Source organism: Oncorhynchus kisutch, linkage group LG11 (genome assembly GCF_002021735.2).
Source record: "Oncorhynchus kisutch isolate 150728-3 linkage group LG11, Okis_V2, whole genome shotgun sequence".
Classification (NCBI taxonomy): domain Eukaryota; kingdom Metazoa; phylum Chordata; class Actinopteri; order Salmoniformes; family Salmonidae; genus Oncorhynchus; species Oncorhynchus kisutch.
In genome coordinates this window covers 3,180,873-3,196,229 of record NC_034184.2, presented here as the reverse complement: position 1 = coordinate 3,196,229, position 15,357 = coordinate 3,180,873, and the positions used below count along the sequence as shown (strand labels likewise).

At 45.9% G+C, this 15,357-nt stretch overlaps 1 protein-coding gene across 1 annotated transcript in view; it reads right to left on the bottom strand.

Annotated features, from left to right (window-relative positions):
- Positions 1 to 820: 820 nt before the first annotated feature.
- Positions 821 to 15,357, bottom strand: part of LOC109900099 (integrin alpha-9) — a 157,341-nt gene continuing 142,804 nt past the window's right edge. The window contains exons 25-28 of the mRNA XM_031835194.1: positions 14,836 to 14,955; positions 13,137 to 13,232; positions 7,459 to 7,578; positions 821 to 2,149 (exon numbers count right to left, since the gene is read on the bottom strand). Coding sequence (XP_031691054.1) covers positions 2,048 to 2,149; positions 7,459 to 7,578; positions 13,137 to 13,232; positions 14,836 to 14,955 — 438 coding nt within the window. The 3' untranslated portion in view covers positions 821 to 2,047. The remainder of the gene's footprint in view (positions 2,150 to 7,458; positions 7,579 to 13,136; positions 13,233 to 14,835; positions 14,956 to 15,357) is intronic.

Genomic DNA, 15,357 nt, shown 5'->3' with positions numbered 1-15,357 from the left:
GTCAGAGTCTTTAGGTGCCTTTTGGCAAACTGTCATGCCCCTTTTACTGAAGAGTGGCTTCCGTCTGGCCACTCTACCGTAAATTCCTGATTGGAGTGCTGCAGAGATGTTTGTCCTTCTGGAAGGTTGTCCCATCTCCACAAAGGAACTCTAGAGCTCTGTCAGAGTGACTATCGGGTACTTGGTCACCTCCCTGACCAAGGCCCTTCTCTCCCGATTGCTCAGTTTGGCCAGGTGGCCGGCTCTAGGAAGGGTCTTGGTGGTTCCAAACTTCTTCCATTTAAGAATGATGGAAGCCACTGTGTTCCTGGGGGCCTTCAATGCTGCAGAAATGTTTTGGTACCTTTCCCCAGATCTGTGCCTCGACACAATCCTGTCTCGGAGCTCTACGGACAATTCCTTCGACCTCATGGCTTGGTTTTTGCTCTGATATGTTCTGTCAACTGTGGGACCTTATATAGACAGGTGTGGGCCTTCCCAAATCATGTCCAATCAATTTAATTTACCACAGCTGGACGCCAATAAAGTTGTAGAAACATCTCAAGGATGATCAATGGAAACAGGATGCACCTGAGCTCAATTTTGAGTCTCATAGCAAAGGGTCTGAATAATTATGTAAATAAGGTATTTCTGTTTTTTATTTTTAATACATTTGAAAACATTTCTAAAAACTTGTTTTTGCTTTGTCATTATGGGATATTATGTGTAGATTGCTGAAGATTTTATTTAATCAATTTTGGAATAAGGCTGTAATGCAACAAAATGTGGAAAAAGTCAAGAGGTCTGACTACTTTCCGAATGCACTGTATAATCAATTAAACATTTCATAGGGCTCTTTTGCTTGGTTATCAGCATTTCTTCATGACAGTGACAACTTCGATGTGTGACAAAAAATATATCTCTGTTTATGGTGAATGGAAGGTCTACACACAGAAATATAATTTTGACTTGAATGGGAATGTCTGCTCCTGTAATTGTATTTCTGTGGACCTTCATAGGACTTGCTTGGCTGGTTGCCCATATAGCTATCTATCTATCGAAAGGACAGGGAGATGTGTGAGATATTAAAGAGATATTTGTGAGCAGGAAACAGTACAGAATTAAAAAGACACAATCTTTCACACTCCAGAAAATCTACGTCTCACGATACTGGATAATATACAAATGATCATAACATAACATGCTGTATCTTTGCCCTGGAAACTAAAGGAAAGACGCTGAAATATAGCATCAACTCGGACATCAGTGCTTTAAAAAAAAACATAGATATTCTTACATTAGACTTCAAAAACTCCAACCAACCATTTCACAAAGCCCCAATTTAATACAATATGGCTATAATATGTATAAAAATAAATGTTCACTACTATTAAAACAGAGCCCTGAGGGGTTTTGCTGTCCCGTCCGATAATATCCGCGTCATTGCCACATCCTGTCCAAGGACGTCTATCTCCTTGGGTGTATTCAGTGACGTGAAACACTTAAAACATTGCAGATAGAAATAGAATGTTTAGAGCTAACGCATCATGTCTGTTCTGCACAATATATTTATATCTGAATGTTCTGGAACATTACAGCATCCTGAACAGGCCAGTTGTTTCTTTAACAGTTCAATTTTGTTTATTTCCGTTGGCAGGAAGTTTCCTCCATAGGGTCTAATTGAATTCTATTGCGAGTGTTGTATTAATTTGACACCAAACGAAATAAAACAGACAAACATGAATGTAATCCTTGGGTTTGTTCAATAAGAAACACTCATTTCCAATTTCCGTTGCACTGAATTAGCGTCTTAATGAATCTGACCCGAGCGAGCGACACCAACCTCCACCTCAGATTTCTGCCTGTTAGTTCCCTCGATCCCCAGTCTCCCACGCACAAAAAAAAGTCTCCCTCCAAAAAATCCAGAGACCATTTATTTATCTTCCAGATATGGAAAATTGAAGGGCTCTTATTCCTGATTGGCTGGCTGTGGTGAAAGCCCTCAGCTCATTGGATCCTCCATTGACCCAATCCCCACACCCTGTGCTCTCATTGTCTTCTCTTTCCCTCAGTGGTTCTTTTCCACCCAATCCCAGCTCTCGTCAGCTCTGTCCTTCCTGTTTTTCTCGGCCTCGATGATCTCCCGGTAGCGCCGGCGGAAGAAACCCATCTGGGAGAGGGGAATGAGAAAAGGAGGAGAGAAGCGGATGAGAAGGAGAGGGGGAGAGAAGAAAAACACTTGCTGTTAGCTCCAGTTCAGTGGTTAATGAGGTGAACCTATGACCAGATGTTAGACCTGTTAAGATTGATAGTCTATAACCTCTGCTCATATGGGCCTCAATGGTCAACAGTTGCTTAAATCTCAGGTGCAATGGTTAGTGAGTGAGATGGACCTTTGACCCCTGTCAGCTGTTCTTAGGGTCAGTGGCTTCATATATATTTTTTAAATGTACTATATAGGACAGTGAGACTGAGGGTTTGCTAGCAGTGGGTCAGATTCGAACCCTCGCTTGGACTGGTGCATGTATTCCTAAGGCTGTAACTTAGACCACTAGACCATCCATAGCAACGCAGTCAGGTGTTCTAAGGGCCAATGGGAAGGAGCAGTGGTCAGTGAGATGGACCTACGGCTAGATGTTTGACCTGTTAAGATTTACTAGCCTCTATTATACTGGCCATCAGGCAGAAACCACCAGGTTAGAGCCATGTGGAATTAAGGTTTCCCTGGCTGGAGAAGCTGCTCTGGGCTCTGCTTATGTGGAATGAAGGTTTCCCTGGCTGGAGAAGCTGTTGAGGCCCTTTGTTCCATTAGGAGCTCAAAGTGAGCTTCCAGGCTCTGCTCTTGTGGTGACACTAGTTGTGATGTCTTTGTTGTGCGCCAAGTTTAAAATGTTGTTTTATGTCGTTTCCACTATTCTAAATGTTTTATTTGATGATGAAGTGATGGTTGTGTGGTATTGTGATGGTATTGTGGTATTGTCACGGTTGCATAGTATTGTCACGGTTGGGTGGTATTGTGATGGTATTGTGGTATTGTCACGGTTGCATGGTATTGTCACGGTTGCGTGGTATTGTCACGGTTGGGTGGTATTGTCACGGTTGGGTGGTATTGTAACGGTTGGGTGGTATTGTCACGGTTGTGTGGTATTGTCACGGTTGGGTGGTATTGTCACGGTTGGGTGGTATTGTAACGGTTGGGTGGTATTGTCACGGTTGGGTGGTATTGTCACGGTTGGGTGGTATTGTCACGGTTGGGTGGTATTGTCACGGTTGGGTGGTATTGTAACGGTTGGGTGGTATTGTCACGGTTGCATGGCATTGTAGTGGTTGGGTGGTATTGTCATGGTTGGGTGGTATTGTAACGGTTGGGTGGTATTGTAACGGTTGGGTGGTATTGTCACGGTTGCATGGCATTGTAGTGGTTGGGTGGTATTGTCATGGTTGGGTGGGATTGTAACGGTTGGGTGGTATTGTAACAGTTGCGTGGTATTGTAACGGTTGCGTGGTATTGTCACGGTTGGGTGGTATTGTCACGGTTGGGTGGTATTGTCACGGTTGGGTGGTATTGTCACGGTTGGGTGGCATTGTAACGGTTGCGTGGTATTGTCACGGTTGCGTGGTATTGTCACGGTTGGGTGGGATTGTCACGGTTGCGTGGGATTGTCACGGTTGGGTGGTATTGTAACGGTTGCATGGTATTGTGGTATTGTCACGGTTGGGTGGTATTGTCACGGTTGGGTGGTATTGTCACGGTTGTGTGGTATTGTGATGGTATTGTGGTATTGTCACGGTTGGGTGGTATTGTCACGGTTGCGTGGTATTGTAACGGTTGGGTGGTATTGTGATGGTATTGTGGTATTGTCATGGTTGGGTGGTATTGTCACGGTTGGGTGGTATTGTAATGGTTGGGTGGTATTGTCACGGTTGGGTGGTATTGTCACGGTTGGGTGGTATTGTCACGGTTGGGTGGTATTGTCACGGTTGGGTGGTATTGTAACAGTTGGGTGGTATTGTCACGGTTGCGTGGTATTGTAACGGTTGCGTGGTATTGTAACGGTTGCGTGGTATTGTCACGGTTGGGTGGTATTGTCACGGTTGGGTGGTATTGTAACGGTTGGGTGGTATTGTCACGGTTGGGTGGTATTGTAACGGTTGTGTGGTATTGTCACGGTTGCGTGGTATTGTAACGGTTGTGTGGTATTGTAACGGTTGTGTGGTATTGTAACGGTTGCGTGGTATTGTAACGGTTGGGTGGTATTGTGATGGTTGGGTGGTATTGTCACGGTTGGGTGGTATTGTCACGGTTGGGTGGTATTGTAACGGTTGTGTGGTATTGTCACGGTTGCGTGGTATTGTCACGGTTGCGTGGTATTGTCACGGTTGTGAGTAGGCGCCTTTGAACCGGGTACGGTAGTAGGGGCCTTTGAACCGGGTACGGTAGTAGGGGCCTTTGAACCGGGTACGGTAGTAGGGGCCTTTGAACCGGGTACGGTAGTAGGGGCCTTTGAACCGGGTACGGTAGTAGGGGCCTTTGAACCGGGTACGGATGTAGGCGCCTTTGAACCGGGTACGGTAGTAGGCGCCAGGCGCAACAGTGTGTCAAGAACTGCAATGCAGCTGGGCTTTTCATGCTCAACAGTTTCCTGTGTGTATCAAGAATGGTCCACTACCCAAAGAACATCCAGTCAACTTGACACAACTGTGGGAAGCATTGTGCAAACATCCCTTTGGAATGCTTTCGACACCTTGTAGAGTCCTGGCCCCGACGAATTTTGGTTGTTCCGAACTCAATAGTAGGAAGGTGTTCCTACGGTTCTGTACACTCAGTGGATAGTTTGTATAAGGAAAATATAGAAATTCAGTAAACATCAGCTAGATAGACAGATGAATAGATACACACCATGGATCTGTTGATGTCTATCTAAACATAGAGATAACGCTACTGTGAGAAAACACTAAGGGTCAGCTCAGCGAAAAGACAACAAAAGAGATATCTCTCTCTTTCTGATTCAGACAGGTTGTGTCCCAAATGGCACCCTATTCCCAACATTGTGCACTACTTCTGATTAGAGCCCTCAGAGTCCTGGTAAAAAGTAACACACTATATATGGAATAGGGTGCCATTTGAGACACAGCCTATTTTTTTCCCCATAGGAATTTCCTCAAAGAGGAAATAGTGGACATGTGCATCTCTTGTACGTGGGGTTTACTTTGGCAGAGTGCAAGGACTTGGAGAAAGGGAGGGCTGGTGTTACAAACACACACAGTATATTCCAGGAGCAACATTTCAGGGTTTAGTCGTGCTATTCCCAGTGGGAGGAGCAAACGAGGGAAAGAAAAATTGTTGTGGGAAGAGAAGGAAAGGGGTCTGGTCTGTATAGAGAAGGAAAGGGGTCTGGTCTGTATAGAGAAGGAAAGGGGTCTGGTCTGTATAGAGAAGGAAAGGGGTCTGGTCTGTATAGAGAAGGAAAGGGGTCTAGACATCAATTGGGGGCCATATCCCCTCCAAGATCTTTCTTTCATGTGTGTGGTATGGTGTGTGTGGTATGCATGGTCGGTGTACATTTTTGTGACAGACAGACACACAGACACAGACAGACAGAGACACACAGACACACACACACACACACACAGACACTCTAATCCAAGAGAAGCAGAATTTCACAACTGGACCGTGTGAACCAATCCCTGGGACCTGGAAAATGTAGCACTGATAAATGCGTGATGGCTGAAGTGTGTCCATTGTGACTGCTGATGATAAATCAGTCATACTTTATTTGCGAGTGCTGTGTTTCTTTAGAACTGTAGCACTGTCACAGACTAAACAATAGGTTCAGAGATGCTCAATATAAATTGCCCAATGTGACTAGTTGTTTACAAGTTAATGCGTTAGCTTGGGGCAAACACGTTCCTCTGACAATACGCCAAACGTCATTGGACGATCGTGGTGTCATTACACATTACCACAAAACTGTTGGGTTCTGAGAATATGAAATATAGTTATTCATGTCACTGAGGGAGAGAGGGTAATGTATAACGTTTACATTATGTCAAGATATGTTATTGTTAGCCATCAGGGATCCTCTGGGATGAGAAGAGACACAGTCTGGTACCAGTCACCATGACAGCTTTGAGTTGGGGAGGAATGAGCACTTTAGGGTGAGAGGTCAGGTCATCTGAAGTGAGGAAGAACAGATATCACTAAGGTTCTGTCTAGCAACAGAGACCCATTGGTTGTTCAGATGTGTAGGAGGAGACTTAGCAGAGGAGAAGGGTTAAATATCAGCTGGTGTAAATATGTTTTTTTGTCAGTTCAGCTGTTCAGCCCTCTGGTCTAACGAACAGTTAGAGGAGAGGTGTTCTAGGTTATAGTCCAATGACCAGTTACAGTAGAGTGGAGTTGTTCTAGGCTATAGTCTAATGACCAGTTACAGTAGAGGGGAGGTGTTCTAGGTTATAGTCTAATGACCAGTTAGAGTGGAGGTGTTCTAGGTTATAGTCTAATGACCAGTTACAGTAGAGGGGAGGTGTTCTAGGTTATAGTCTAATGACCAGTTAGAGGGGAGGTGTTCTAGGTTATAGTCTAATGACCAGTTACAGTAGAGGGGAGGTGTTCTAGGTTATAGTCTAATGACCAGTTAGAGGGGAGGTGTTCTAGGTTATAGTCTAATGACCAGTTACAGTAGAGGGGAGGTGTTCTAGGTTATAGTCTAATGACCAGTTACAGTAGAGGGGAGTTGTTCTAGGTTATAGTCTAATGACCAGTTACAGTAGAGGGGAGGTGTTCTAGGTTATAGACTAATGACCAGTTACAGTAGAGGGGAGGTGTTCTAGGCTATAGTCTAATGACCAGTTACAGTAGAGGGGAGATGTTCTAGGTTATAGTCTAATGACCAGTTAGAGGGGAGGTGTTCTAGGTTATAGTCTAATGACAAGTTACAGTAGAGGGGAGGTGTTCTAGGTTATAGTCTAATGACCAGTTAGAGGGGAGGTGTTCTAGGTTATAGTCTAATGACCAGTTACAGTAGAGGGGAGGTGTTCTAGGTTATAGTCTAATGACCAGTTACAGTAGAGGGGAGGTGTTCTAGGCTATAGTCTAATGACCAGTTACAGTAGAGGGGAGATGTTCTAGGTTATAGTCTAATGACCAGTTAGAGGGGAGGTGTTCTAGGTTATAGTCTAATGACAAGTTACAGTAGAGGGGAGGTGTTCTAGGTTATAGTCTAATGACCAGTTACAGTAGAGGGGAGATGTTCTAGGTTATAGTCTAATGACCAGTAGAGGGGAGGTGTTCTAGGTTATAGTCTAATGACCGGTTAGAGGGGAGGTGTTCTAGGCTATAGTCTACCAACAATATGAGGAACAAAAACATGGACCTCCCAATAACAAGGAAATTACATGGTATAGTCCACACTTTTGGCTGTGTGTGTATGTGTGTGTGTGTGTGTGACAGAGAGAGAGTGTGTGTGTGTGTGTTACCTTCCAGAGCAGCACAGCCAGCAGTAGGAAGATGAGTATTCCCACCAGCAGGCTGATGGCAATGATCCAACCAACAACATATCCTCTAGGCTCCTGGCTGTGGAGCGCCTCGAACACCAGCTGAAACACAATGGCACTACAGTCAAACGTAGCCTCAAACACAGAAACACTTAGAGACACACAGCCGTGAAACGGCCCCTTGCCTCGTGGCTGTGGTGCACCTGGAACACCAGCTAAAAGAACAAGATTACAGTCATCAAACACAAATATTTATACCAACACATTTAAAAGTCTATATTTCTGAGATATCAATCAAACGTTTTTCTAAAGCCCCTTTTACATCAGCCGATGTCACAAAGTGCTATACAGAAACTCAGGGTTCTGTATAGCTGCAGGCAGAACAGTTGAAACTGGAGCAGCAGCACGACCAGGTGGACTGGGGACAGCAAGGAGTCATCAGGCCAGGTAGTTCTGAGGCATGGTCCTAGAGTATTACGCATACTTACTACTATCCTAAATTACCAGAGCAATGCAGTTGTGAAAGACTGGAAATTCAAGGTAACAGCTGGAACACACGATTCCATTGGATACAGAGACATTCACACAGATTCCCATCTAGGATTACATTCAAACAGTTTGATACAGACTCAGAAAAAAAAGTCTCACATTTGATACAGACACACTCAAACCATGTCAGTGAGGGAAACAGAACAGAGCACAGGATTTATATGACCTCAACGTCCTGAACACTCACACACACGAAGATCAGCAAGGACCTCAGCCCCCCGAGCCACGGACTGTTCACCCCATTACCATCTAGAAGGTAGAGAAAGTACAGGTGCATCAAAACTAGGACCGAGAGATTGAGAAACGGCTACCATCTCCAGCCCGAGAAACGGCTACCATCTCCAGACCGAGGAACGGCTACCATCTCCAGACCGAGGAACGGCTACCATCTCCAGACCGAGGAACGGCTACCATCTCCAGACCGAGGAACGGCTACCATCTCCAGACCGAGGAACGGCTACCATCTGAAGACCGAGGAACGGCTACCATCTCCAGACCGAGGGACGGCTACCATCTCCAGACCGAGGAACGGCTACCATCTCCAGACCGAGGAACGGCTACCATCTCCAGACCGAGGAACGGCTACCATCTCCAGACCGAGGAACGGCTACCATCTCCAGACCGAGGAACGGCTACCATCTCCAGACCGAGGAACGGCTACCATCTCCAGACCGAGGAACGGCTACCATCTCCAGACCGAGGAACGGCTACCATCTCCAGACCGAGGAACGGCTACCATCTCCAGACTGAGAAACGGCAACTATTTCCAGACTGGTAATCAGGTTCTATCTCCAGGCTGGAAAAACAGCTTTGATCTATGTCTGTTAACCATACACATTTGAAATGTATAGTTCTTTCATTGTACATGTGAACACATTTCAAAACACAAATTAAATCAATCCAACCATTGCAACATCATTCTAATCATATATGGTCACAGATAATATTGACAGTGTAAATGAAATGGCCTACCTCCCTACTCTTCTACATTTGCACACACTGTACATAGATTTTTATTTTCTATTGTGTTATTGACTGTACGTTTGTTTATGTGTAATTCTGTGTTGTTGTTTTTGTCGCACTGCTTTGCTTTATCTTGGCCAGGTCGCAGTTGTAAATGAGAACTTGATCTCAACTGGCCTACCTGGTTAAATAAAGGATAAGCTAAGTGCTGTAAGATAAGCTAAGTACTATAAGTACTGTAAGATAAGCAAAGTACTGTAAGATAAGCAAAGTATTGTAAGATAAGAAAAGTACTGTAAGCTAAACACTAAGATGAGCTAAGTAATGTAAGTACTATAAGTACTGTGAGATAAGATAAGTACTGTAAGCTAAGCACTGTAAGTACTGTACAATAAGCTAAGTATCGTAAGCTAAGCTAAGCTAATTACTGTAAATAGGTACTGTAAGTAATTAAGATAAGATAAGCTAAGTACTGTAAGCTAAGCTAAGTAAGGGGTGGCAGGTAGCCTAGTGGTTAGAGCGTTGGACTAGTAACCCAAAGGTTGGTGGATCGAATCCCGAGCTGACCGGGATTCTGCCCCTGAACAAGGCAGTTAACCCACTGCTCCTAGGACATCATTGTAAATAAGAATTTGTTCTTAACTGACTTGCCTAGTTAAATAAAGGTAAAATATATCTTTTTTAAGTACTGTAAGTACTTTCAATTCTGATGCAGGTCTGTCTGGGTTTGTGACAGATCTGGGTTCAAATACTATTTGAAATATAAGAAAATAAAAAATAAATACTTGATCTGTGCTTGATTGAGCTTGCCTGGCTCAATAGAAGTGTAACGGCGTTCTTCGTTTGTCGAAAGAGAGGACCGAAATGCAGCGTGGTGGTTACTCATGTCTTTAATGAAAATAAGTGCGATACATGAAAATAACTATATAATACAAAACAACAAACGGAACGTGAAACTATATACAGCCTATCTGGTGAACACTACACAGAGACAGGAACAATCACCCACGAAATACAAAGCGAAACCCAGGCTACCTAAATACGGTTCCCAATCAGAGACAACGAGAATCACCTGACTCTGATTGAGAACCGCCTCAGGCAGCCAAACCTATGCAACACCCCTACTCAGCCGTAATCCCAATAATACAAAAAAATACAATACGCACCACAACATATAAACCCATGTCACACCCTGGCCTGACCAAACATATAACGAAAACACAAAATACAATGACCAAGGCGTGACAAGAAGAGTCCCAAAACTGCAAAGCCTGCCCATCTGACAGTTTAGGCAGGCTAGAGCAAACTCTCAAAGTATTGAAGCATCTCAAATATTCTTATTTGTACTCAGGTCTGTAGGTCAGGGCTGTAGGTCAAGGTCAGGGCTGTAGGTCAAGGTCTGGGTTGTAGGTCAGGGTCTGGGTTGTAGGTCAGGGTCTGAGCTGTAGGTCAGGGTCTGGGTTGTAGGTCAGGGTCTGGGTTGTAGGTCAGGGTCTGGGTTGTAGGTCAGGGTCTGAGCTGTAGGTCAGGGTCTGGGTTGTAGGTCAGGGTCTGGGTTGTAGGTCAGGGTCTGGGCTGTAGGTCAGGGTCTGGGCTGTAGGTCAGGGTCTGGGCTGTAGGTCAGGGTCTGGGCTGTAGGTCAGGGTCTGGGTTGTAGGTCAGGGTCTGGGTTGTAGGTCAGGGTCTGGGTTGTAGGTCAGGGTCTGGGCTGTGGGTCTGGGTTGTAGGTCAGGGTCTGGGTTGTAGGTCAGGGTCTGGGTTGTAGGTCAGGGTCTGGGCTGTAGGTCAGGGTCTGGGCTGTAGGTCAGGGTCTGGGCTGTGGGTAAGGGTCTGGGTTGTAGGTCAGGGTCTGAGCTGTAGGTCAGGGTCTGGGTTGTAGGTCAGGGTCTGGGCTGTAGGTCAGGGTCTGGGCTGTAGGTCAGGGTCTGGGCTGTGGGTCTGGGCTGTAGGTCAGGGTCTGGGCTGTGGGTCTGGGTCTGGGCTGTAGGTCAGGGTCTGGGCTGTAGGTCAGGGTCTGGGCTGTGGGTCTGGGTTGTAGGTCAGGGTCTGGGCTGTGGGTCTGGGTTGTAGGTCAGGGTCTGGGCTGTGGGTCTGGGTTGTAGTTCAGGGTCTGGGCTGTGGGTCTGGGTTGTAGGTCAGGGTCTGGGTTGTAGGTCAGGGTCTGGGCTGTGGGTCTGCGTTGTAGGTCAGGGCCTGGGCTGTGGGTCTGGGTTGTAGGTCAGGGTCTGGGCTGTGGGTCTGGGTTGTAGGTCTGGGTCTGGGCTGTGGGTCTGGATTGTAGGTCAGGGTCTGGGCTGTGGGTCTGGGTTGTAGGTCAGGGTCTGGGCTGTAGGTCAGGGTCTGGGCTGTGGGTCTGGGTTGTAGGTCAGGGTCTGGGCTGTGGGTCTGGGTTGTAGGTCAGGGTCTGGGCTGTGGGTCTGGGTTGTAGGTCAGGGTCTGGGTTGTAGGTCAGGGTCTGGGCTGTGGGTCTGCGTTGTAGGTCAGGGCCTGGGCTGTGGGTCTGGGTTGTAGGTCAGGGTCTGGGCTGTGGGTCTGGGTTGTAGGTCTGGGTCTGGGCTGTGGGTCTGGATTGTAGGTCAGGGTCTGGGCTGTGGGTCTGGGTTGTAGGTCAGGGTCTGGGTTGTAGGTCAGGGTCTGGGTTGTAGGTCTGGGTTGTAGGTCAGGGTCTGGGCTGTGGGTCTGTGTTGTAGGTCAGGGTCTGGGCTGTGGGTCTGGGTTGTAGGTCAGGGTCTGGGCTGTGGGTCTGGGTTGTAGGTCAGGGTCTGGGTTGTAGGTCAGGGTCTGGGCTGTGGGTCTAGGTTGTAGATCAGGGTCTGGGCTGTGGGTCTGGGTTGTAGGTCTGGGTCTGGGCTGTGGGTCTGGGTTGTAGGTCAGGGTCTGGGCTGTGGGTCTGGGTCTGGGTTGTAGGTCAGGGTCTGGGCTGGAAATCCTTCCTCCTAAGACATCAGGCACCCACAATAACACAGCATTCCAATATGGTGCATAGCAAAAAGGAATATGGAAGAATTACACCTCTTCAAACTGTAACATGTGAAGTTAAGAGTATGTGCGTGTGTGCATTGGAAGCATACAATATGTTACATTCTGATCCGTTGTCTGACTGACTGACTCCAGCTCAGTTTGTGCTGAGCTGTCAATATTGAACAAATGTTTACGGGTACTAAAACGTAAGGAACCATTTCAATCGAGTCAATGAGCTCATAACTCATAGAGTAGATTATTTTTATTCTCCTATCCTTTACCACATTTACCGGGGCCTGTTTGCATGACATGGAGGATAAACTATATCTCATCAGCTGTTGATAAGTAGCAGGCTGGGAATTGAAAGAGAGCCTCGTCACAAACCAAGGCACCAATGGACCACAAAGCTTTCTCTAGGGACTTCAGAGCTGCTGAGGGACCAGGGCTACTGAATTCACTAAAATCTCTAATGGTTTGTGGTAGTGAACTGACCAGACGGGGGGGTGGGGAGGTGTTGCTATGGAAAATTAAAGTGGTCACTAAGTGCTGGGAGAGCAGTTGTGAATGGACACATTCACAGTATCGTCTGATTTAGCGGCTGAAGCTAGCCAAGCTCTTCTTGTGGCCTGGGGGTCGAGCAGCGAGCTGGGGGCCTAGAGGTCAGGATACGCAGCAGCGCGGTGGGGCCTAAGTCAGGAGATGGAGCTGCGAGCTAGGGTCTTGGAGGTCATCACCGTAATCAGCTAAAAGCATTGAGGATAAGGGGAAGCAGAGTGCTCATCAATTCATTCCACTGCTCCACAGGCACATCTAATCACTCCACACAGAGGCTTGCCCTGTGTGTGTGTGTATGTGTGTGTGTGTGATACCCTGCTGTCTCTGAGGAGAACTTGTCCTTGAGGACCACAGCTGAGGACCCCCAAATACAACCCTGCCTCACCCCCAATGACATCCAGGTTGATCTGGCGTCCTCCCTCCAGCTGCTCCCCGGGCTTCAATTTCCACTAGATTCAGCTTCTAGATTCACCCCTCAGGGCTGGCCGAGGAACATCACAGCAATAAACTGGCTGTTAGAATGTCTCACAGACATGATGTGTCTACTGCATGCCGAACCTGACCCAACACACTGATTGACTCATATATTCAGCGCTTTGCAAGAGTAAATCTATCAAGAGTGATATACTTACTGAAGTGTCTTCTGATAGCCCCTGCGGTACCTCTATGGCCCTCCCGTCCACTCTCACATTACCCCTAGTCACGAACTGGATCAGCGATGAGCTGTCCTGTAGGTAGGTGTGTGTGTGTGAGAGAGAGAGGGGGGGGGGGGGGGATTCACACTTCCTTCAGATCCATATTATAATAAACATTATTAGCCTAAGTAAAACATAAAAATACTAAACATGTAACAACCAGGTAACAACCAGGTAACAACCATGTAACAACCATGTAACAATGCAACCGTTCAAAAGTTTGGGGTCACTTAGAGATTTCCTTGTTTTCCATGAGAACATGCACGCAATTAGTTGCGAAATGAATAGGAAATATAGTCAAGACGTTGACAAGGTTATAAATTATGTTTTTTAATCTAAATAATAATTGTGTCCTTCAAACTTTACTTTCGTCAAAGAATCCTCAATTTGCAGCAATTACAGGCATGCAGACCTTTGGCATTCTAGTTGTCAATTTGTTGAGGTAATCGAAGAGATTTCACTCCAAGCTTCCTGAAGCACCTCCCACAAGTTGGATTGGCTTGATGGGCACTTCTTACGTACCATACGGTCAAGCTGCTCCCACAACAGCTCAATAGGGTTGAGATCCGGTGATTGTCCTGGCCACTCCATTATAGACAGAATACCAGCTGACTGCTTTTTCCCTGAATAGTTCTTGCATAGTTTGGAGCTGTGCTTTGGGTCATTGTCCTGTTGTAGGAGGAAATTGGCTTCAATTTCCGTCCACAGGGTATGGTGTTGCAAAATGGAGTGATAGCCTTCCTTCTTCAAGATCCCTTTTACCCTGTACAAATCTTCCACATTACCATCAACAAAGCACCCCCAGACCATCACATTGCCTCCACCATGCTTGACAGATGGCGTCAAGCACTCCTCCAGCATCTTCATTTCTTCTGGGTCTCACAAATGTTCATCTTTGTGATCCGAACAACTCAAACTTAGATTTGTCTGTCCATAATATTTTTTTTTCCAATCTTCCTCTGTCCAGTCTCTGTGTCCTTTTGCCCATCTTAATCTTTTCTTTTTATTGGCCAGTCTGAATATGGCTTTTTCTTTACAACTCTGCCTAGAAGGCCAGCATCCTGGAGTCGCCTCTTCACTGTTGACAATGAGACTGGTGTTTTGTGGGTACTATTTAATGAAGCTGCCAGTTGAGGACTTGTGAGGTGTCGGTTTCTCAAACTAGACACTACTGTACTTGTCCTCTTGTTCAGTTGTGCACTGGGGCATCCCACTCCTCTTTCTATTCTGGTTACAGTTTGCGCTGTTTTGTGAAGGGAGTAGTACACAGCATTGTACAAGCTATTCAGTTTATTGCCAATTTCTCGCATGGAATAGCCTTCATTTCTCAGAACAAGAATAGACTGACGAGTTTCAGAAGAAAGTTTTGTTTCTGGCCATTTTGAGCCTGTAATCGAACCCACAAATGCTCCAGATACTGAACTAGTTTGATTGCTTATTTAATCAGGACAACAGTTTTGAGCTGTGCTAACATAATTGCAAAAGGGTTTTCTAATGATCAATTGGCCTTTTAAAATAATCAACTTGGATTAGCTAACACAACGTGCCATTTGAACACAGAAGTGCTGATTATGGGCAAACTTTTGAACGGTAGTGTATCTAACAACTATGTAATAACTAATATCCATGTACTTACCCTCTTCAGTATCTCTGTGTTTAGTAGAAGTTTCACATGTATACTGACAACTTCCTCTTTGGACTGGGAGCCCAGAGTACATGAGATGGTTAAACATGCTCTCCCTGGCCGGTCACAGTCCTGTTAGAGAGAAGGAGGAGAGAGAGGAGGAATAGAGAGAGAGAAGGAAGAGAGAGAGAGAGAGAAGGAAGAGAAAGAAGAGAGAGAGAGAAGGAAGAGAAAGAAAGAGAGAGAGAGAATGAAGAGAAAGAAGAGAGAGAGAGAAGGAAGAGAAAGGAGAGAGAGAGAGAAGGAAGAGAAAGGAAAGAGAGAGAGAAGGAAGAGAAAGGAAAGAGAGAGAGAGAGAGAGAGAGAGAGAAGGAAGAGAGAGAGAGAGAGAAGGAAGAGAAAGAAGAGAGAGAGAGAGTAAAAGAGAAAGAAAGAGAGAAAAAGAGAGAAAAAGAGAAAGAGAGAGAAAAAGAGAAAAAGAGAAAGAGAGAGAGAGAGAAGGAAGAGAGAGAGAGAGAAGGAAGACAGAGAGAG